Raw genomic sequence first — 21,245 nt, 5'->3', positions numbered from 1 at the left:
AAAGAGACTGCTTGGGGTGATGGGCGCACAATGCAGGGCGGAGATGGTGTTTTATTGAGTTGTACACTTGAAGCCTGTAGGTTTTGCACACCCATGTCACACCAATCACATCTATAAAAAGAAAAAAAAAGACCACGTGGGATTGGTATAAGGACTTACCTATTTTTTTAATCTTTCAATCTTTTCAAAAAACAACTTTACCACACTACTTCTTATAGAATCTGAAGGTCCAAATGGAGTCTATTGTATGCTAATGTTACTTGTACATTTACATTATTCCTCTGCTACACTGTGAGCTTCTTTTTGCATCCAGGCACTGTTTTTTTGTTTGTTTGTTTGTTTTTGTATTTTTCTGAAGTTGGAAATGGGGAGGCAGCCAGACAGACTCCCGCATGTGCCCGACTGGGATCCACCCGGCATGTCCACCAGGGGGGCGATGCTCTGCCCATCTGGGGCGCTGCTCTGTTGCAACCAGGGCCATTCCAGCGCCTGAGGCAGAGGCCACAGAGCCATCCTCAGCGCCCGCACCAATGGAGCCTTGGCTGTGGGAGGGGAAGAGAGAGACAGAGAGGAAGGAGAGGGGGAGGGGTGGAGAAGCAGATGGGCGCTTCTCCTGTGTGCCCTGGCTGGGAATCGAACCCGGGACTCCACGCCAGGCCGACGCTCTACCACTGAGCCAACTGGCCAGGGCCTCCAGGCACTGTATTATCAAACTTTCTAAGTCCTCGATGCCTGTATTATTATTGTATATCTGTAGTTTGTTTTAAATATCTGTCAAAACAGTAACCATTATTCAACTTCAAAAAACCACAGTCTACCCTCATGAGCACTGATGAAACAAAGCCACAAAACTTCCTTCCCCAGGCCTGACCTGTGGTGGCGCAGTGGGATAAAGCATCGACCTGGAAATGCTGAGGTCGCTGGTTCGAAACCCTGGGCTTGCCTGGCCAAGGCACATATGGGAGTTGATGCTTCCAGCTCCTCCCCCCTTCTCTCTCTCTCTGTCTCTCCTTTCTCTCCCTCTCTGTCTCTCTCTCCTCTCTAAAAATGAAAAAAAAAAAAATTCCTTCCCCAAATAACCTACCCAGGGCGGAGGACTGGCTGGTTTTTGGTGACACCCATTTTGGGGAGGACTCAGGATGGGGAGCCACTGGTTGCACCGGGCGAGTCTGTCGGGCTGCCAGTTTCATGAGACTCATTTGCCTCTTGTGAAATATTTCCTGTACATCGTCCAGCTTCTGTAGGACTCCCTGGGCTTTGGCCTGCAGGAACAAAAGCAAATATGAGATGGCTCTGCACTGCACCCGAGGACATGACACATTCCCTCTCCCGTCTCCACCTCTCCCCAGCCTTCCTCGGTGACCCTTCTCAGGGCATCCATCTGCCAGTTATCCCACGTCTTGTCTTGCACCAGGATTGTGCTTTTCGGAGTCTGCATCTTCCCCTGGACTGGCAATGACTGTATCCTTTTCACTACAGTATCTCCAGTGCCTGAACACTGTCTAGCACAGGCTAGTGCTTGGTAAATACATCCTGAGTGGATAAATGTTCACTAAGCCATGTCCATTAATGGTAGAAAACGATGCCATAGGCCTTGAATGAAGGGCATTAGGCCAATTTACAAAACAGGAGAATTTAGAAGGGATGCACTCTGAATAAAGGCCCTGATGGAGAGAAGACTAAGTGTTCTGGGGGAAAGAGCTGGCTGAATTCTGAAACAAGATCACAGAAACCACAAGCACCTGTCATAAAGAAGATATAGAGCTCAATGCTATTCAATGCGACTCCTCTCTAAACAAGTAGAAAAGAACTGAATACCAGGTGAGAAATGAAACTCACAGATGGTCCCATGACTGACTACATGCTCTGAAGCAGAGGTTCAGGAGAGTAAGAGACAAGCCTTGAATGTCTCTGAGTTTCACCAGCTCAACTGAATGTTCCTTTTGGCCTCTCTTCCAGCGGGACATCCCTGGTGGGTCGAGGAAAGGGGACCTAGGAGACTCCGGGAAATGTTAATCCCCCGCCACACTGCCAGCAGCTGGACTGCAGGGAACGCACTGTCTTGTCCTCTCAGAATAAAGCACAAACTGGGAACCCGATCAATATCTGAAGAATTGGATTTTGTTATTTGTTACTGAGACTGTTTCATGCCCTACACTGGGCAGTGAAAGTGAATGAGGGAGAATAATCAAAATAGAAGCCCTCAGGGGGCAGCACAACAGCCCTGTATTAGGGAAGTGCCTCGAGCCTCAGACAGAGACAGGCTGACACAAGAACAGGAGTGGAATGGCTGATGTTTTGATAATCAATTTGCCTTAAAGGTAACAGATTCCACCTTTTAGAGAGCATCAGCTTTTTAGAAACAAATTTTATTTTTTATAATAGTTTTAGATTTACAGAAAAATTTCAAAATAGTATAGAGTGTTTCCATATACCCCACACCCAATTTTCATAATTAACAGCTTACATTACCACGCTGCATTTGTTATAATCAATGAATCAATATTGATACATTATTATTATTTTTAAATTATTACTATTAAATAAAGTACATACTTCATTTAGGTTTCCTCAGTTGTTCTGAATGTGCCTTTTCCCCCAGGGTTCCATCAGGATACCATATTACACTTGGTTGTCATGACTTCTGCTCTTCTTAGCTGTGACCATTTCTAAACCTTTCCTGGTTTTCAATGACCTTGACTGTTTTGAAGAGTATTGGTCAGATATTTTGTAGAATGTCCCTCAGTTGATATTTATGTGATGTTTTCCTCATTAGACTGAAGTTATGGTTTTTTGGGGGGAAGACCACAGAATTAAAGTGCCATTTTTATCATATTATATCAAAGGTACATACTATCTGCATGACTTACTACTGTTGACGTTGACCTTAGTCACCTGGCTGAGGTGGAATGTGTTAGTTTTCTCCACTGCAAAGTCACTCTTTTATTTCTCCCCTCCCGTGCTGTACCCTTTGGAAGAAAAGTCACTGTGTGTAGGACACACTTAAGGACACAGACATTCTGCTTCACCTCCTCAAGGGCTAGGTATCTACATAAGTAACTTGCAGTTCTTTTGCATGTGAGATTAGTTTCCTCTCCCCTATTTATTTATTTATTCCATCATTTATTTACATCAGTATGGATCCGTGGAGATCTATTTTATACCTTGAGTTGTAATCCAATACTATTCTATTAACTTTATTGATCAAATTGTTCCAGCATTGGCCATGGGGAGCTTTTTTAATTGTCTCCTATGTCCCATCGTTGTGGTTTGTTTTGTTTTTAGCATTTCCTAACTTTTTGGCACCGTAAGATGCTCTATGCCCATCTTGTGTATTTCCTGCCCCAGTCCTAGAATCAGCCATTTCAACAAAAAGCCTGAGTTTCTTTTATTGAAGAATGGTATTAGAAACCAAGATCTGGGTGTTGGGTGTGCTCATTGACAGTGCGGGTCTCACTGCTTCTAAGGCCCTCTCTACTATCCAAATAAGAAGATTATGTGTGTTTATACCGACCCATGTATATACATATATATTTTTTAGCTGGAGAGAGAGGGACAGACAGAAAAGGAGAAGAGCAGCACCAATTCTTCATTGCGGCACCTTAGTTGTTCACTGATTGCTTTCTCATACGTGCCAGGACCAGTGGGCTCCAACCAAGCCAGTGATTCCTTGCTCAAGCTTGCAACCTTGGGCTCAAGCCAGCACCCTTGGGCTTCAAGCCAGTGACCTCTGGGATCAAGCCAGCAATCATGGGGTCATTTCTATGATCCCATGCTCAAGCCAGCAATGCCACGCTCAAGCCGACGACCTCAGATTTTCAAACCTGGGTCTTCAGCATCCCAGGCCAATGCTCCATCTACTGCACCACACCTGGTCAGGACCACTGCATATACATATATCTTGGAATATTTCTATATGTATAAAGTACCAGTTTTGACAACAAAGTCATTACCCCTCAGTGGATAAAACTTTCTCTAATACAAAAGGGTATTTAATCGTATAACCTAGAATTTTACTTCAAACCAAAAGAAGAACAGATGGGCTTCGGGGATATTTTGGTCTTTTTTACATACATGATATTTAAAAAGATTGTTTTCTTCTAATCCTTTCCTTCCTCCATGTTTCTACCTATTTCCTAAAGGTAGCTTATGAAGTTTTTTCACTTCCTGGTCTGGAAGTTGGCTGAACCTGGCCAGAACTACAGCTGTGGACACAAGTCTCCCTGGTTGACCTGCTATACTTGTTTGAGCAGCTGATGGAGTTGAAGCTGGGTAAGCCTGTCCTTTCTTTGGGATGTGACCCAGGTCTACTGATACTGGGTGTACAATGTAGCACCAGTACCAGAGGGCCTTCTCTTTGTCCTTTCTGAGGGAAGTAGAAGGTTCCTCATGTTGGGGAAGAGTAGTCTGCCCAACCCCCCCCCCCAACCTCAACTCACTGGGAAGAGTCAGGGAAAGATCACTCAGGTACGGCTCCACCCCGACCTGCCACACCGCACTCAGTCCAGTGTCAGACCTGCCTGCCCACGTGTTCAACAAACATGCATCAGATACCAGGTACAGACTAGGCACAGGGACACAGAGATGGACGAGGCTCCTGTCATTCAGGAGCTCCCAGTAAAATAAGGCAAGGCAGATACTAACAATTATACATAATTGGAAGACTGTGTGGTGTCATATTAGAGAGAAGGCTTTTAGCCTGGGTGCATGGATAGATTTTAGGGTGTCTCCTAAAATTAATTATAATAAGTTACGTATGCTGCATATTCCATTTGTTCACCACTATATGTTCTCTTCCCTGCTCTGAGTCCCGGGAAGCCTACCCTGTGTAGACCCTGTCAGATAGGTTCACTGACCTGTGGGCTTTTACTTGGCTTTGGCCAGTGGGGACCACCACCAGGAAGTTCAAGAGCAGAGAGAGAAAAGTAGGGAGATGTATTTCTCCACCAGTGGCTGTGCGCCTCTGCCCAAGGCTAAGCCTTTACTAGCTGCCTCTCACAGCCCCTGCCGTGGCGTTCCCTGGGTCCATGGTGTCTTTCAGGATGAGGGGTGTTATCTGCTCCCTGTTTCTTGCGAGCCTCAGGGTGTTTCACCACCCCCCGTTGGGTCCCTAAATCCTGCGTAAGTTTTTGTATAAAGCACCTACATCAAACTCCCTAAAAGTAGGTGAATCACATTCTCAAAAGGGTCTATGACTCAAAAGAGGTGAAGAAGCCATCAGAGAGAAGACACATATAAAATGACACAGATCTTAGAGGGAGGAGCGCTATCCATAACGCCACTGGCTTCACAGGAGAGACAGCCTCTCAAGATGCAAATCCAATCAAGCCCTTCCCCTGCTTAAATTCGGCACTGGCTTCCCACTGCTCCAGAACAAAGGCCGATCCTTAGCATGGCCCACCAAGCCCGCCTCATCTGCCCCTCTCTAACCCTACCCCAGCACTCGGGGCTTGCTCTCTGTACTGCAGCCACCCTGACCTCGGGTCCTGCCCTTGCGCCAGGCTCCCTCCTGCCCTGCAGCCTCTGCTCACGCTGTTCCTTCTGACTGGAAAGGACCCCCCATCTTCTCTGCTCATTCTCTAGGACTTGATTCAAATGAGCCCCGGCCCAAGTCCAGTACCTCTGTCACATTCCCAATAGGACCCTGCATCCCAACTCCAGAGCACTTATCTCGGCTTGGCACACATTTTTGTGTTTTGTGTTTGACATTTACTGATGTCAGCTTCTCTCACTGAACTGTCAGTTCCACGAGGGATGGAACCGTGTCTGTTTCTGTTCGCTGTCGTGTCTCAGCACAGTACGGTGCTCGTACGGATTTGTAGAGAAATCAATGACTCAAAGTCATATTTGGATCAGACTGTGAAGGGTCAGTTTGCCAGCAAGTAGTTTGCTAGGGGTCTAAGAGGCCACCTTCAGGCTCAAGAACTGGTTAGCCTGCTCAGTATATTCTACCTGGATTTTTCTCAGGCAGCACCAGGCAAAGGCCCCCGTGCCTCCTTCCCAACCACGGGATGAAAATAATCCATCAACATTACCTTTACATCAGAGGTGAGAATCAACTCAAACTGGTTGTAAAACTCCCTGGGGCTCGGCAAGTGGCACTCCTCCACGGTGCCCAGGAAGGCCTCAACGTCAGCCAAGGCGGCGTCCACACCCTCTCTCGACTGGCACTTGTCCACAGCTTGAGAAGCCAAGAGGTAGATTCCTGCTTCACACCACTCGCTGACCTTTAGAAAAGAAACACAACCCCGTGCAGTTAGCCTGGCCACAGCGTAGCCAGCACAGTCCTCAGGGGGTCTGCGCCCCTCTGGGGTCCACCAGGGTTCCAGGACAGAGGGAAACTGTCACGGGACAGCACCAAGTCGAGAGGTCTACCCACTGTACATACAACGGTGCGGTGGAGACATCCAAACCAATGTTACATCTGTCCACTTCTCAGGGAGCCACCAGTCAGTGACACGAATCATGTAAACACTCTTCTCTGGTCTACTGACAGTAACTACTACCCCTCCAGGAGGAGCGGTTAAGTGTTTCTAACTTTGGCCTAACTACACAGAAATGTAACCCGTTATTACTTTCTGGGTTGACCTTCTAGGCCATGTGTCTTGTCTCCTAATTGGTTACAGGAACAGAGTGATTAATGAGGCATTAGGCCTGGCCCCTACGTGCTTTCTGGAGGAGGGACTGTGCTTTCTTCAAAAACACCACTTTGACCCGTAGTGGCGCAGTGGATAAAGTGTCGACCTGGAACGCTGAGGTAGCTGGTTCAAAACCCTGGGCTTGCCTGGTCAAGGCACATATGGGAGTTGATGCTTCCTGCTCCTCCCCCTTCTCTCTCTCTCTCTCTCTTCTCTAAAAATTAATAAATGAAATCTAAAAAAACAAACGAAAAACACCACTTTCCTCTGCCCACATTTGTCTTTCCCAGGGAAGCATCCAAGAATGCAAAAGTTCTGTAACTGTGGGCAGCAATATCGGACTTTCCAGAATGCTGGGATGAAATCAGACAGGCGGTGAAATCTAACAATCTGACTTGTTAAAGATGTAAGCAGGAAGACAGGGCCCTGTGAGGCCTGGATCCTGATGCGGGAAGGAGTTGTCAGTGCAGGCCCACCTGCATATCGGCCGGTTCCGGGCGACCCAAAGCACCACGTGAAATAACCATCCAGAGGGAAAGTGCTCCGAGGAGTTACCGCTAGGAGCGAAGTACAGGCACCTTAAATCCGACTTTATTCCTTCCCCTAAATTAGCTACATTAAATGTGTACTACTTTTAGAATAACAAAAGACAATGAAGATGTTTAAGGGTTAACGACTGCCACTGTGTGGGGTGAGAAGGGGAGTGGGGTGTGCAGGTGTCCACGAAGAACTTCTCCCTCCTATTTCCTATAGTTTTGGAATTTCAAAATAATATGAAATCATGCTTTAATATATAATGTGAAAACTTTGTCTTGAAACATCATGCCTAGATCTATAGACAACATTAGGCTATGGTTTTCTGCGAAGGCACAGTAGCTCTTGCTCTCCCAAACACACACTCTCTCTCTCTCTCACCACTCACTCTGGAGCAGACACAGAATGAGGAAAACAGTAGTGGCCTCTGCAGAGAGCTCAGCACACGGAGCACAGTAGCGGCCTCCGCAGAGAGCTCAGCGCACGGAGCACAGTAGCGGCCTCCGCAGAGAGCTCAGCGCTCGGAGCACAGTAGCGGCCTCCGCAGAGAGCTCAGCGCACGGAGCACAGTAGCGGCCTCCGCAGAGAGCTCAGCGCACGGAGCACAGTAGCGGCCTCCGCAGAGAGCTCAGCGCACGGAGCACAGTAGCGGCCTCCGAAGAGCGCTCAGCGCACGGAGCACAGTAGCGGCCTCCGCAGAGAGCTCAGCACTCGGAGCACAGTAGCGGCCTCCGCAGAGAGCTCAGCACTCGGAGCACAGTAGTGGCCTCTGCAGAGAGCTCAGCACACAGAGCAGGCTGCATACCAGGTCTTTCTGAACCACTTGCTTCAGGAACAGCTGTATTTCATTGACACTAAAATCCCTTTGACAATAGGAGAATGTAAACAGCCTGGGTGTGTGCCCCCAGCCATCGGAAGGAAAGAGTTGTGGGAATGGAGCATGCTGACTCATGGCCATGAGCCATGTGCTGCTGGGGACAGTTGACTGGGAAGGCTCCAGAAGTCACTGCCCCTACTGACTGGGCACTTGCCCAGAGATCACTGCCAAAGGCACCGGAGGCTGCCCTCCCTCCCTGTGAGCCCTCTATTCACACAGCACTGCTGTCTAGTCTAAGGCGCCTGGGTTTGGAATTTGGCAGTCCTGACTTCAAATCTGCAATCCCCCATTTACGCTGTGTGCAGTCTCGGGCAGTCCCTTACCCTGGGGTTTCTCAGTGCGTCCCTCGACTACCTGCACCAGAATCCTCTGGACTCACTTTTCTCAATTCCTCAGCATCATCCCAAACTTACTGAAGCTCATCTCCAGAGTGGCACAGCAGGGAATCTGCTGGCCTGGTGGTTCTCATGCATTACATGACGCAGCCCATTGACTTAACCACGTTAGTAACCACGTTGAATTCTGCCTCTGTAAAAACGAAGCCATTAATACCTTCCTCATAGCTTGTCTTGAAGATTAAATAGATAACATAATTATGCTCCCAGTAAAAACACAGTTCAATCAATGGTAGGAGTGGTCAATGGTCATTGGAACTTAAGCTTTTCCAAAAGGATTCAAATCCATGCCTTTAGATGAGGAGAAGCACTTTGCAAATACAGTGCTTGGTCTCTGTATACTGAAGAGGAATCAAAACATGGCCCACAGGGCCAGGCCACAACATACTCTCTTAAGTTTTAGATCCACACAGAGGGCAGATTTTAATTCACTCTAACAGATGTGGTGGGGTGTGGTGGCGTGGCTGAGCACTTTTTGACCTTCAATACTGCTATGACCTAGAATCTGTATCTTTTAATGCCTCTTGGCACTGTCACATGAAGTTCTTTATGTTCTCAGCAATCGTGTGGGGCACGGAAGTCAAGTATGACTAAGAATGCTTTATAGAAAATATGCAGACATCGTGGTCACAGCTTTGTTTTGCTTACCTTGTCCAGCTGTCTATGTAACTCCAAAGACTTTCCTAAAATGTCATTTTTTCTCTTGTTTGCATTGGTGAAGTCATCACAGAGGTGCCTGAGCTCCACACACTTGGGTCTGATGGAGTCCGCTGCATAATGGTGGCTTTGGATGAGCTGGTCCCCAATTACGGCAAGCAGCTGGGCTCTTTCCAAGGTCTCCTGCAAAGTGAACATGCACAGCCAACCATCACAAGTCAGGTCATGGAGAGGCCGGTAAGTGCCTGACACTCTGGGCACCAGTCTTAGCCAGAGGCTGGGGAGGCCAATTTAGGTTTTAGGCTGAGAGTCGGGCAGGGAAACCAGGGCAAGCTCTTCCTTTCCCAAGAAGTCTGGCCTAGTCGAGGGTCATTTATACTCTGGAGAATGGCAAGTCATTCATTCAAATATTTGTTGAGCCCTGGCCAGTTGGCTCAGTGGTAGAGCATTGGCAGGGAATGTGGATGTCCCAGGTTCCGTGGTCAGGGCACACAGGAGAAGCAACCATTCTTTCTCTCTCCCTCTTCCCCCCCCCCCCCGTAGCCATGACTTGATTGGCTCAAGTGAGTTGGTCTGGGGCACTGAGGATGACTCCATGGCCTCCTGTCTCAAGTGCTAAAAATAGCTCAGTTGCTAAGCAACAGAGCAATGCCTCAGATAAGCAGAGTGTTGCCCCATAGAAGGTTTGCCCGGTGGATCCTGGGTCTGGGCACATGTGGGAGTCTGTCTCTCTGCCTTCCCTGCTCTTACTCAATTAAAAAATATGTATTTGTTGAGTTCTGGGGTAGGCAAAGAGGGCACAGTGCTCACAAGCCAGAAACTTTCAGCCTAATAGAGAACTCACTTATTAAATAAACTAAACAAATAATTACATTATTACAATGTTTTAAGTTCCAGGGTAGAAGCGTTATATTGCCTAGAAAGGGAGACTGGATTCCACTGTCGACTAAATAGCAAAGGAAAAGGACAGACATGGGGCCCGAGGAGAGAGGGCAGTGAGCTGAAGTGAAGACAAAGGAAAGATCTGGTTTGGACAACTCTGTGGGGGGAGTCGTGAGCCTTAGGAAATATATTTCTATACACCTGCGACCACAGCCACCATCTGCTCTGACCTCATCTGTTCGGCAGCCACAACTTCTACTTTCTCTACATGGCTTGCTTTGTTTGCACTACATGTGACATATTTTCCTGTTTCCAATCCTCACATGTTATTGAGGATTGCATGGGCCAAGCACTATCCAGTACTGAGGGTTCAGTGGTGAACAAAGCAAGCAAAACCCCCTGACCTCACAAAGCTTACACTTCAGTAAGAGACACAAGCAATAAACAATTCAATATTTGGACTATATGGTATCTTAGATAGTGATGAGTGCCCTGAAGAAAATTCAAACAGGGAGGGGAGGGCGAGGAACGCTGGTGGAGGAGATGCTATTTTAAATAGGATGGTGGGAGAAGGGCTGGCTCGCGGGGAAGGTGCGTCTGAATTGTGCTGGCGAGTTAACATAGCAAGCCTGAAAGCACCGTCCTAAGAAAGGCCTGCGTGCAAGGCTGGCCCTTGGGTGGCATCTCGGAGGGTTCTTACCATCCCCATGGAGAACGGCTCACCACACCTACACTGTGTAAACAATATGCTTTATCTTGAACCCCTGCTTTCATTCTGGGCTCCCAGATTCTGGTATATGCCAGGCAGAGGCCACCTGCATGACCAGCTCCCAGTAAACTCTGGGCACTGAGCAATGAGCTGCCCTGGTCGACAACGTTTTAAAATGCTGTCACAACGCATGGCAGGGGGATTAAGCCATCCCAATGGACGCCACAGGAAGAAGACTCCGGAAGCTTGTGCCTGGCGTCCTCTAGAGTGGGCCCCATGCACCTTTTCCCTTCACTGACTTTGCTTGGCATCCTTTCCCTGTAACACGACATAACCACCAGTATAAGTATATGCTGAGTACTATGAGTCCTCCCAGCCCATCTTCAGATCTGGGTGTGGTGCTGGGAACTCGACACAGGAGTCCAGACCTGAAGCCAGGGTCGAGCCACGCAGTGCTTGGCTGAGAGGCTGTGGCGTGTCTGCCGTGTTCTGTGGCTTCAGCAGGAGAGTCAGCAGGAAAGGAGGAGGAGATGCAATTGGAGAGGAGAGAGAGGGCCTGGCCTGGGCAGGGCCTGGCTCCTACTCATTGTGACATGGGAGCACTGGAGGTTTTGAGGGGAGGGTCTCATTCTTAAAGGGTCTGCTGCAGCTGCAGTGTGGAGAGTGACAGAGGAGGCAAAGCAGGGAGGCCAGTGAGGGGCTGCTGCAGTCATGCAGGGGAGAGACGTGGCTTAAACAAGGCTGGCCTCCAGCAGCTCCTGCTCAGGGCCTCCGGGGCACGCTCTCCGGGGTCACTCAGGACAAGGCTCGCAGTTCACCTCTGGCAGGCCCTTCTCTGACTGCAGTTTCTAAAGCCGCTCCTGCTCTCTGCCAGCAGATGCCACTTAGTAAGCATCGCTCAAGTCACCCCTCCCGCAGTCTTCCTGTCTAAGTCAGAGTCTCCCAAAGAGCCAGAGCAGCTGCGGAAACGCTTTATCAGATGTTTGAGCTTTGAAGCGGCCGAAGACAGTCTGAGGGGCCATGGTAGGCAATGGGGAACGCTCACAGACTGTGATGATGGGAGCGCCACACGCCACGCGCTCCCAAGGCTTTGGGTTTGCCACGGATGCCGCGGTGCAGGAGCCGACGCAGCCGTGAGTGCAAGGCCACCACAGTGGAACCAAAGAGGGCTGTCTCAAGAGAAGATTCTCAGATCTCTTCACTGTGCCCACTTCACTGGGAAAAAGAATTTTGTCAGTGGTATTCAAGAAGACACCGAAGAGCATCACCTAAGAGATTCTTTTGAACAGCGTGGCAAAATTTAAATGATTGAGGTCACGACTGACTGAGACAGTAGCAAGAAGAGGCTTTGCTTTTGTAACCTTTGATGACCATGACTCTGTAGACAAGACTGTCATTCAGCAATCCCATCCTGAGCAAGGGCACACTGCGAAGTAAGGAAAGTCCTATCTCAACAGGATGGGGCGAGTACTTCATCCAGGCAAAGTGGTTCTGCAAACTTCACTGGTGGTCGTGGAGGTGATTTTGGTGAGAACAACTTTAGCTGTGGAGGAAACTTTAGTGGCCAAGATGGCTTTGGTGGCAGCTGTGGTGGGTATGGTGGCAGTGGGGATGGCTGTAATGGATTTGGTCATGTAGAAAGCAATTTTGGAGGTCATGGAAGTTATAATGATTTTGGCAATTACAACAATCAATCCTCGAATTCCGGACCCATGAAAGGAGGAAACTTTGGAGGCAGAAGCTCCAGCCCCTATGGTGGTGGAGGCCAATACTTCGCCAAACCACAGAACCGAGGTGGCTACGGCAGTTCCAGCAGCAGCAGTAGCTAAGACGGTGATGGAAGGTTTTAATTCCCGGCAGGACAAAAAGCTTAGCAGGAGAGGAGTGACAGGGAAGCGACAAGGAGCCACAGGCCACAGCAGATCTGTGGACTCAGCCAAGCACAGCGCAGCAGAGCCTAGGGCGCCACAAAGAGGACATGTTTTAGACAAATTCATGTGACTTGGCAACTCAAAGATTGTATTTGTGACTGACTGTATAAGAGGTTATTTTAGTTTCTGTTCTGTGGAAAGTGGAAAGCATTCCAACAAAAGGTTTCACTGTAGATGACTTATTTTTGCTCCCATGCTGTTTTTTTTGCTTTGTTTTATTTTGTAGTGAGACAGACAGAGACAGACATGTCCCTGTTAAAAGGGAGAGAGATGAGAAGCATCACCTCATAGTTGCATTTTACCTGTTCAGTGATTGCTTCTCATACGTGCCTTGACGGGGGGGGGGGGGGGGGGGGGGGCTCTAGCTGAACCAGTGACCCCTGCTCAAGCCAGTGACCTTGGGCTTTGAGCCAGCGACCTTTGGGCTCAAGCTAGTGACCATGGGGTCATGTTTATGATCCCACGCTCAAGCCATCAACCCTGCGCTCAAGCCAGATGAACCCATGCTCAAGTCAGCAATCTCGGGGTTTCAAGACTGGGTCCTCAGCATCCCAGGCCGACGCTCTGTCCACTGCACCACTGCCTGGTCAGGTTGCCCCCAGGTTGTTTATTGCTAAATGTAATGGTTTGATTGTGAGACTAAATAAATGTGTCTTTTCAAAAATGCGCTGTATAGTATGATCAGGCAGTGGCGCAGTGGATAGAGTGTCAGACTGGGATGCACAGGACCCAGGTTCGAAACCCCGAGGTCATCGGCTTGAGCACAGACTCACCAGCTTGAGCACGGGGTTGCTGACTCGAGCAAGGGGTCACTTGCTCTACTGTAGCCCCCCGTCAAGGCACATATGAGAAAGCAATCAATGAATAACTAAGGAGCCACAATGAAGAGTTGATGCTTCTCATCTCTCTCCCTGTCTGTCTGTCCTTATCTGTCCCTCTCTTTGTCTCTGTCACACACATACAAAAAAGGAGCTGTGTAAAGTTAGTCTACTCTGAAGCCATCTTAGTAAATGACCACAATAGTGTGAAGTTAGAATACCTTTAGGATGATGCCAGGTTCCATTTGAAACTTATTTACAACCTGCTTAGGCACAAAAGCCATTGTTTTCAGAAACAATGATTACTGGCACATTCTATGCAATATATCTAAATTGAATTATGGTACTAGATAAAATTATAGATGGGAATGAAACTTGTGTATCATCAATTATCATGAGTAATCAATAAAGGATTTAATATCCTCTTGAAAAAAATAATAAAGCCACTCCCTGCAGCTCCCCCACTCAGAACCTCTCCCTCACTTCGTTTTCATTTTCTAACACTTACCTCTACCTGTATTTGAAAGTAACTCTGTTTGCTTCAATGTATGATCTCTCCCTCCATTATCCACTCCCACAATATGTAAGCTCCATGAGAGCACTGAGTAGGCATCCCATAAACATTTGATCAATATAATGAATAAATGAATGAACCAAAGCACTAGATGATTCAATCATCTGGCTGGCTGGAATTGTGTGAAACAATATTGACTTGTGAGTCAACACAAATGACTGCCACTTTCCCTGAGGTCTCCAGGAACAGAGAGATCATATACACCCTTGCTGACCATGGTGAGCATCCAGTGTGCCACATCTGCCTTCACTTACCCTTTTACAGTAATACGAAGAGCCACGATGACTCCAGGTGATGACAACTGGCCCCTCTCTTATAATGGTTCATGGTTTCAAAGATCTCCAAACCCCTGCCCACAATGCAGCCAGTCAGTCATTCACCAAACCCTGCAAAGCCCACACCATTTTTTTTTTTTTTTTTTTGGTGACAGAGACAGAGAGAGGGACAGATAGGGACAGACAGGCAGGAAGGAAGAGAGATGAGAAGCATCAATTCTTTGTTGTGGCACCTTCGTTGTTCATTGATTGTTTTCTCATATGTGCCTTGACCAGGGGCCTACAGCAAACCGAGTGACCCCTTGCTCGAGCCAGCAACCTTGGGTCCAAGCTGGTGATGAGCCTTGCTCAAACCAGATGAGCCCGATGAGCCCATGCTCAAGCTGGCGACCTCAGGGTCTCGAACCTGGGTCCTCCACATCCCAGTCCAACGCCCTATCCACTGCGCCACCGCCTGGTCAGGCTTAACACCTTTTGAAATCTGAGTCCATCTTAACCACCTCCTTGTCACTGTCTGTTCTGGCCTCCATGCTTTCTGACCGGGACAACTGGCCAATTTGCTCTCCCTCAGGCTCTCCTTCAAGTCGTGCTCCACACTCCTGGAAGCAGTCGTTCCAGGCCACCTTTCACCGTGTCGACATCACTCCCAAGCTTCAGGTCCTTTCTTGCTCCCTATGGTCTTCAGGAGACAGTTCAGACTCCTGAGCAACGCAGAGAAAGCCTTTCATGATCAAGCTCATGACTGTGCTTCCCCTTCCTCCACTTCCCTCACCCCATCCTCTGCTGTAACCAGACTAATGACCGATTTGTAGTTTCCCAAATATGTAGGCAGCTTCAGACCTCCATGCCTTCTCTGCTTGCTCTCTCTGCCTAGAAAGCCTCATCCTGCCCTGGCCGGTTGGCTCAGCGGTAGAGCGTCGGCCTAGCGTGCGGAGGACCTGGGTTCGATTCCCGGCCAGGGCACATAGGAGAAGCGCCCATTTGCTTCTCCACCCCTCCGCCGCGCTTTCCTCTCTGTCTCTCTCTTCCCCTCCCGCAGCCGAGGCTCCATTGGAGCAAAGATGGCCCGGGCGCTGGGGATGGCTCTGTGGCCTCTGCCTCAGGCGCTAGAGTGGCTCTGGTCGCAATATGGCGACGCCCAGGATGGGCAGAGCATCGCCCCCTGGTGGGCAGAGCATCGCCCCTGGTGGGCGTGCCGGGTGGATCCAGCTTCAGAAAAATGAAAAAAAAAAAGAAAAAAAAAAAGAAAGCCTCATCCTTCCTTCCCCACCCCTTCCCCCGACCACCCACCTCCCCCTCCTACTGCACCCACACTCCTCTGGACCTAAATCCACATCACCCCGCAGAGTGCATCTTCTCCAGGAAACTTCCTCTAATGCCGCCATTTTATTCTGATGCCCCTTCCCTCTTCTCCCATGACACTCTGTGCCTTTCCTGAGCATAGCACACACTTCATCGTATTGGGATCACTTATCTATTGCCCTCACTATGCCACAGACCCTTGCAAGCATACATCTGCTCTTGTTCAACTTAAAACAGTACTGTACAGCCTGACCGGGCGGTGGCGCAGTGGATAGAGCGCTGGACTATGATGCCGAGGACCCAGGTTTGAGACCCCGAGGTTGCCAGCTTGAGCACGGGCTCATCTGGTTTGAGCAAAAGCTCACCAGCTTGGACCCAAGGTCGCTGGCTCAAGCAAAGGGTTACTCAGTCTGTTGCAAGCCTGCGGTCAAGGCACATATGAGAAAGCAATCAATGAACAACTAAGGTGTCGCAACGAAAAACTGATGATTGATGCTTCTCATCTCTCTGTGTTCCTGTCTGTCTGTCCCTATCTATCCCTCTCTCTCTCTGTCCCTGTAAAAGACAAACAAACAAAAAAAACAGTACTGTACATAGCACAAATTAGGTACTCAAGAATAAATGATTGTTGTGCAAAACTAAAAGGAGTAATGATACACAAATCCAGCAGTAGCTACTTAAAGGAACTCAGGGGAAAATACCCAGAGCACTCGTTCTGAGCAGTAAAAGTCAAGATGCACTGGTCAGCACCCCTGAAAGGGTGCTAATCCCTCGGCCGTGGTTTTGAGTTGTGTTGCTCACTGCTGCGTCCTCAGCATGCCATGGTAGGGTATCAATACACACTTGCAGATGGATGGTAGGGTATCAATACACACTTGCAGATGGATGGTAGGATATCAATACACACTTGCAGATGGATGGTAGGATATCAATACACACTTGCAGATGGATGGTAGGGTATCAATACACACTTGCAGATGGATGGTAGGATATTTAAAAAAAAAGAGTGAGGGCATAATGGCCAAGGGTTCCCTGGTAAGAAGGAGAAGAGCCAGGCTCCGAACTCAGGCAGCCTGGCTCTAGAATCCTCTGACTCTGACCAGCACACACAGAAAAATGGCTACATCTGTTCTGCTTAAGCTTCGAGATCTCATTTGTTTGATTAAACCTGTCGGACTTTAGTCAATATAGAAGCATGAAAAATTGGCAAGAAAATAGCTGTTGACTTTTTATTCTTTAAAGTCCAGCTGCCTAATTTATTAAGAAGTAAGAGAGGGGGCTGAGACCATTGTTTCCTGGTATAAGAAAAGAGCACTCAAATAACTGCCAAGGCTGCCAACTAGAACAGAGAGAAGAACAGGCTCAGTCAGCACGCCACTGGAACAGAGAGAAGAGCAGGCTCAGTCAGCATGCAACTGGAACAGAGAGAAGAGCAGGCTCAGTCAGCATGCCACTGGAACAGAGAGAAGAGCAGGCTCAGTCAGCATGCCACTGGAACAGAGAGAAGAACAGGCTCAGTCAGCATGCCACTGGAACAGAGAGAAGAGCAGGCTCAGTCAGCATGCCACTGGAACAGAGAGAAGAACAGGCTCAGTCAGCATGCCACTGGAACAGAGAGAAGAGCAGGCTCAGTCAGCATGCCACTGGAACAGAGAGAAGAACAGGCTCAGTCAGCATGCCACTGGAACAGAGAGAAGAGCAGGCTCAGTCAGCATGCCACTGGAACAGAGAGAAGAACAGGCTCAGTCAGCATGCAACTGGAACAGAGAGAAGAGCAGGCTCAGTCAGCACGCCACTGGAACAGAGAGAAGAGCAGGCTCAGTCAGCACGCCACTGGAACAGAGAGAAGAGCAGGCTCAGTCAGCATGCCACTGGAACAGAGAGAAGAGCAGGCTCAGTCAGCATGCAACTGGAACAGAGAGAAGAGCAGGCTCAGTCAGCATGCAACTGGAACAGAGAGAAGAGCAGGCTCAGTCAGCATGCAACTGGAACAGAGAGAAGAGCAGGCTCAGTCAGCATGCAACTGGAACAGAGAGAAGAGCAGGCTCAGTCAGCATGCAACTAGAACAGAGAGAAGAGCAGGCTCAGTCAGCATGCAACTGGAACAGAGAGAAGAGCAGGCTCAATCAGCATGCAACTAGAACAGAGAGAAGAACAGGCTCAGTCAGCATGCAACTGGAACAGAGAGAAGAGCAGGCTCAGTCAGCATGCAACTGGAACAGAGAGAAGAACAGGCTCAGTCAGCATGCAACTGGAACAGAGAGAAGAGCAGGCTCAGTCAGCATGCCACTGGAACAGAGAGAAGAACAGGCTCAGTCAGCATGCCACTGGAACGTGGTCAGTAGCGCTCAGACGTGACCCACGAGGGTGGTGTCGCCACACAGAATAAGGAAGTTGGCAACAAACCAGAAGTGAGTGTGTGGCTATGCCAGGAGGGAAGCTGACTCCTGACTATGGAGCGAAGGGCAAACCCTAAGCAGGTTCTGGCAGAGTCTAGCCAGACATCGCCTCGTTCCTTTAACACTTCACAGGACAAATGGAAAGATTAGACGAGCCTTTATCATCTGAAGAAACAATACCTCTTAGAAACCCAAGTGAAGATATGTTAAAATAAATAAATAAATAAAAAGGTCCTGGTTATAAGTAGCTTTGCTTGTTCATCCAAAGGCGGAGGAATAGGTCTACTGCATCCTCTAGAAAATAAGTAAAAAACAGGGTAGACACGGCACAAGACGGGTAAAACCAACCTGCCTGGGCTCATCTGCAGTAGGCTAGTGCAGCGGGCTCAGGGACTCTGTCCATGACAGACGGGTCATGGGTTCACAGAGTGTTCCTACGACCCAGGACCACAGGCTGTGCCCCCAGCTCCAGGCAGTGATCTCTGAAGTACGCACCGAGGATCACAAGCCCAAGGAGGGAGGCTGAGGACAGAACGGGGACGTCATCATGCAGATCCGCCCCCACTTAAAACACGACAGAGCACCGGGCGAGGGCTTCCTCTTCCACTGAGAACAGAGCCCAGTCCTCAGGGCTGTTGCTCCCACCTTGTTCCCACCTGGCTCGCTGTGCTCCCACTGCACTCCTTCAACTCAGTAACTCGATTGCTGCCTCAACACCTGGCATGTGCAGCTTCTCTGCCTCAAACGCGATTCCCCAGATGCAGATCTCAGATTCAAGGTTCCCCTCTTAGAGAGGCCTGTCCTGACGACCCCGGCTGAAATGGCAGCGCTGGTCACTTCCTGTTATATCCTGTTCTCTTCATAATGCCACTTGTTACTATCTGCTATTAATACTTATTTGGTTACTTTTTACTTATCTGTCTCTCTCCAGTAGAATGTAAGTTCCATGAGAGCAGGGCCTCATGGTCAAGCCTGGTTCACGACCATAATCACATAGTTGGGCACGGAACACCTGGTGATGACTGAATGCCTTCCTGGTAGGTCGAGAGCTACCATCATGGCAGGTGGAAGATATTTTTCAAACCAAAAAATAAATGCACTGGGCTTGATGAGGCATTTTTTCTCTAATATATAGAGGCACAAAAGTAAAGATACACACACAGTATCTACATTTAATAAGGAGTTCTTTTGAAAAAACTAAAATTACGTAAAATTGGGACTATCTTAGAGAATCTAGGACATATCAGATATATGAAATCATATTCTTTCACGGTTTGATAAACATCTCTGATGCCTTGTGCCATCAGCACTAAAGTGTTCAGCTGTCAATGGTCACTGATAACAGAGGAACTGCTCACTAGGGAAGGGTGAGATTCCTAAGTGAATGCTGGTGCACAGGTGGGTCTGGGTGTTCACACGTGTGCAGAAAATCTTCAGCTCAGAATCCACAACCGACAACTCTTAGAACCAGCGTGGCCTTAGTTTACACTTGTTACTGTTCTTCAGGGGAGTATGTCTCTAACTATAATATACATGTCAATCACCTGGGAATCTTATTAAAATGTGGATTTGGATACTGAGATGGGGCCAGAAATTCTGTATTTCTAACAAGTTCAAATGACTTCTATACTGCTGGCCAAAGGAGCATACTTTGAAAAGCAAATGGCTAGGACTACCAAGTTACCGTCTCAGAAACACACCTAGATTAGCTCAGAAAAGAAGCGCTAAACACAGACTACTTGGTGCCCAAGAGACAAAAGTCGGGAGAAGCTAATTTTAAAAAAGCAGAAAGAAACTTCTCTGGAAAGTTATGACTGGGTTTTCTTAAGTCCTATAAGCCAAATTTATAAGGACTTAGAACAGAACTGTTCCTAAGTGCTGACCTGTATGTAGACCTGGAAAACTGGTTAACTCTGGCGAGAGAATTGTGAAACATCTCCTTTACAAGTCTGAGTTTTACAACTCTTGGCGCAAGAGAAAGAAGAAAACGTTGCCAACTCTGTTAGCAACAGAAGTAATGTGGACTCATTTCCTCCTTTTCGTCTTGCTTCTTATAAAACTAGTGTTTTGTTTTGTTTTTTTTCTGGTTTCCCCTTCTAAAGTTTCCCCTCCTTACCACCAACCCCCCAGCCCACGCCTCCACATCCTCCACAGCAGCGCATGGGCAATGTGCCCACTGCCACCTGCCTTCCTGCTGCTCTTCCACGGGTGCCAACACCCTGCAAGGGGGCAGGGAACCCCAAGACCTCACCCCACCTGGGCCTCCAGCCTCGACAGGGCGCTCTGGCAGCTGCCACAACTCAGCACTGCAGGCAGATCTCCTTGGGCACCTAGGGTGGGAGCGGGGTGACTGACAGGGCAGGATCTGGGCATTCCTGTGTCCCTTAGCAACCTTCCAACAATAAGTGGGCACGATCTGTCACTGTCCACAGTGACCACCCTCCCAGTGCACAAAAACAGCAAAACGCAAACCTGGCCTCTTCCTTCCAGCTTTTTGTGTTCCTTAAGAAGCTGCTCCACATGCATCACACTGTCTCCGGTGTCTGCAAACTCTGCTTGCTCTGTCAGCAAGCTGTCCAGGGCAAGCTTAGCCTAGAAGAGACATTCAAACAGGCCAGAAATGAGCCAATGAGCTCCCATCTGGAGGTAGAGGTTTGCTTTATTTTAAGAAAACACAAATATCCAAAAAGGATTCAGGACCAATGGAAATATGTTATAGCTCATTAGCTTTTAGATTAAGTGGCAGTGGGCAGAGGGGTTGCTGAGACACATGTAAGTGGAATATTATATTAAAGCTACATTCCACAGATTGTCAATCAAAAAGGAAGATAAACCATCACTGAAATGGCATGTATGCCAACAGGAAAACTGGATCCTAGGGCATTGCAACCCCATTGGAAAAAGTGAGGAGAGGATAATCTAAGAGGAAGCAAAGATTATAGCAGGGGGCAGGAATGGGGGGAGGAGAGAAAGTTCAATACCCAGAGCTGGGCAGAGGAGAGAACCGGAGGTCACAGACCATAAAAGGAAGTTCTATCACACAAGAAAACAACACCTCACGGAAGTTGTGCTCAAAGTGTTGCAGTTGCAGGCATTGATTGAGCTTCAGGTGATGCTTGGACCAAAACTGACTAAAGGCTTTTTCTGTTTCATCCAGTTGAACTAGTAACCTGTCGGGAGAGAATGAGAAAGCCGCACTGTGGTTAACATTCATTTCCACAGCAGTCCACACAGGCTTATGTAGATAACATCTA

The 21,245-nt window shown here is 48.4% G+C and overlaps 1 protein-coding gene and 1 pseudogene across 14 annotated transcripts in view; one reads left to right on the top strand and one right to left on the bottom strand.

Annotated features, from left to right (window-relative positions):
* MCF2L2 (MCF.2 cell line derived transforming sequence-like 2) overlaps window positions 1–21,245 on the bottom strand; it is a 255,093-nt gene that overhangs the window by 143,804 nt on the left and 90,044 nt on the right. For all 14 annotated transcript variants that reach the window (XR_010726901.1, XM_066241647.1, XM_066241644.1 and 11 more), the window contains 5 exons: window positions 21,047–21,161; window positions 20,464–20,583; window positions 9,093–9,284; window positions 6,036–6,227; window positions 1,085–1,262 (listed from right to left, as the gene is read on the bottom strand). Coding sequence is in view for 13 of the 14 variants with exons in the window: in XM_066241647.1 (XP_066097744.1) it covers window positions 1,085–1,262; window positions 6,036–6,227; window positions 9,093–9,284; window positions 20,464–20,583; window positions 21,047–21,161 (797 nt within the window). In the remaining variant the exon portion in view is untranslated. The remainder of the gene's footprint in view (window positions 1–1,084; window positions 1,263–6,035; window positions 6,228–9,092; window positions 9,285–20,463; window positions 20,584–21,046; window positions 21,162–21,245) is intronic.
* LOC136312177 (heterogeneous nuclear ribonucleoprotein A1-like) lies at window positions 11,055–12,521 on the top strand (annotated as a pseudogene).

This window comes from Saccopteryx bilineata, chromosome 8 (assembly GCF_036850765.1).
Source record: "Saccopteryx bilineata isolate mSacBil1 chromosome 8, mSacBil1_pri_phased_curated, whole genome shotgun sequence".
Lineage (NCBI taxonomy): Eukaryota > Metazoa > Chordata > Mammalia > Chiroptera > Emballonuridae > Saccopteryx > Saccopteryx bilineata.
This window is presented reverse-complemented; position numbering and strand designations above follow the sequence as displayed.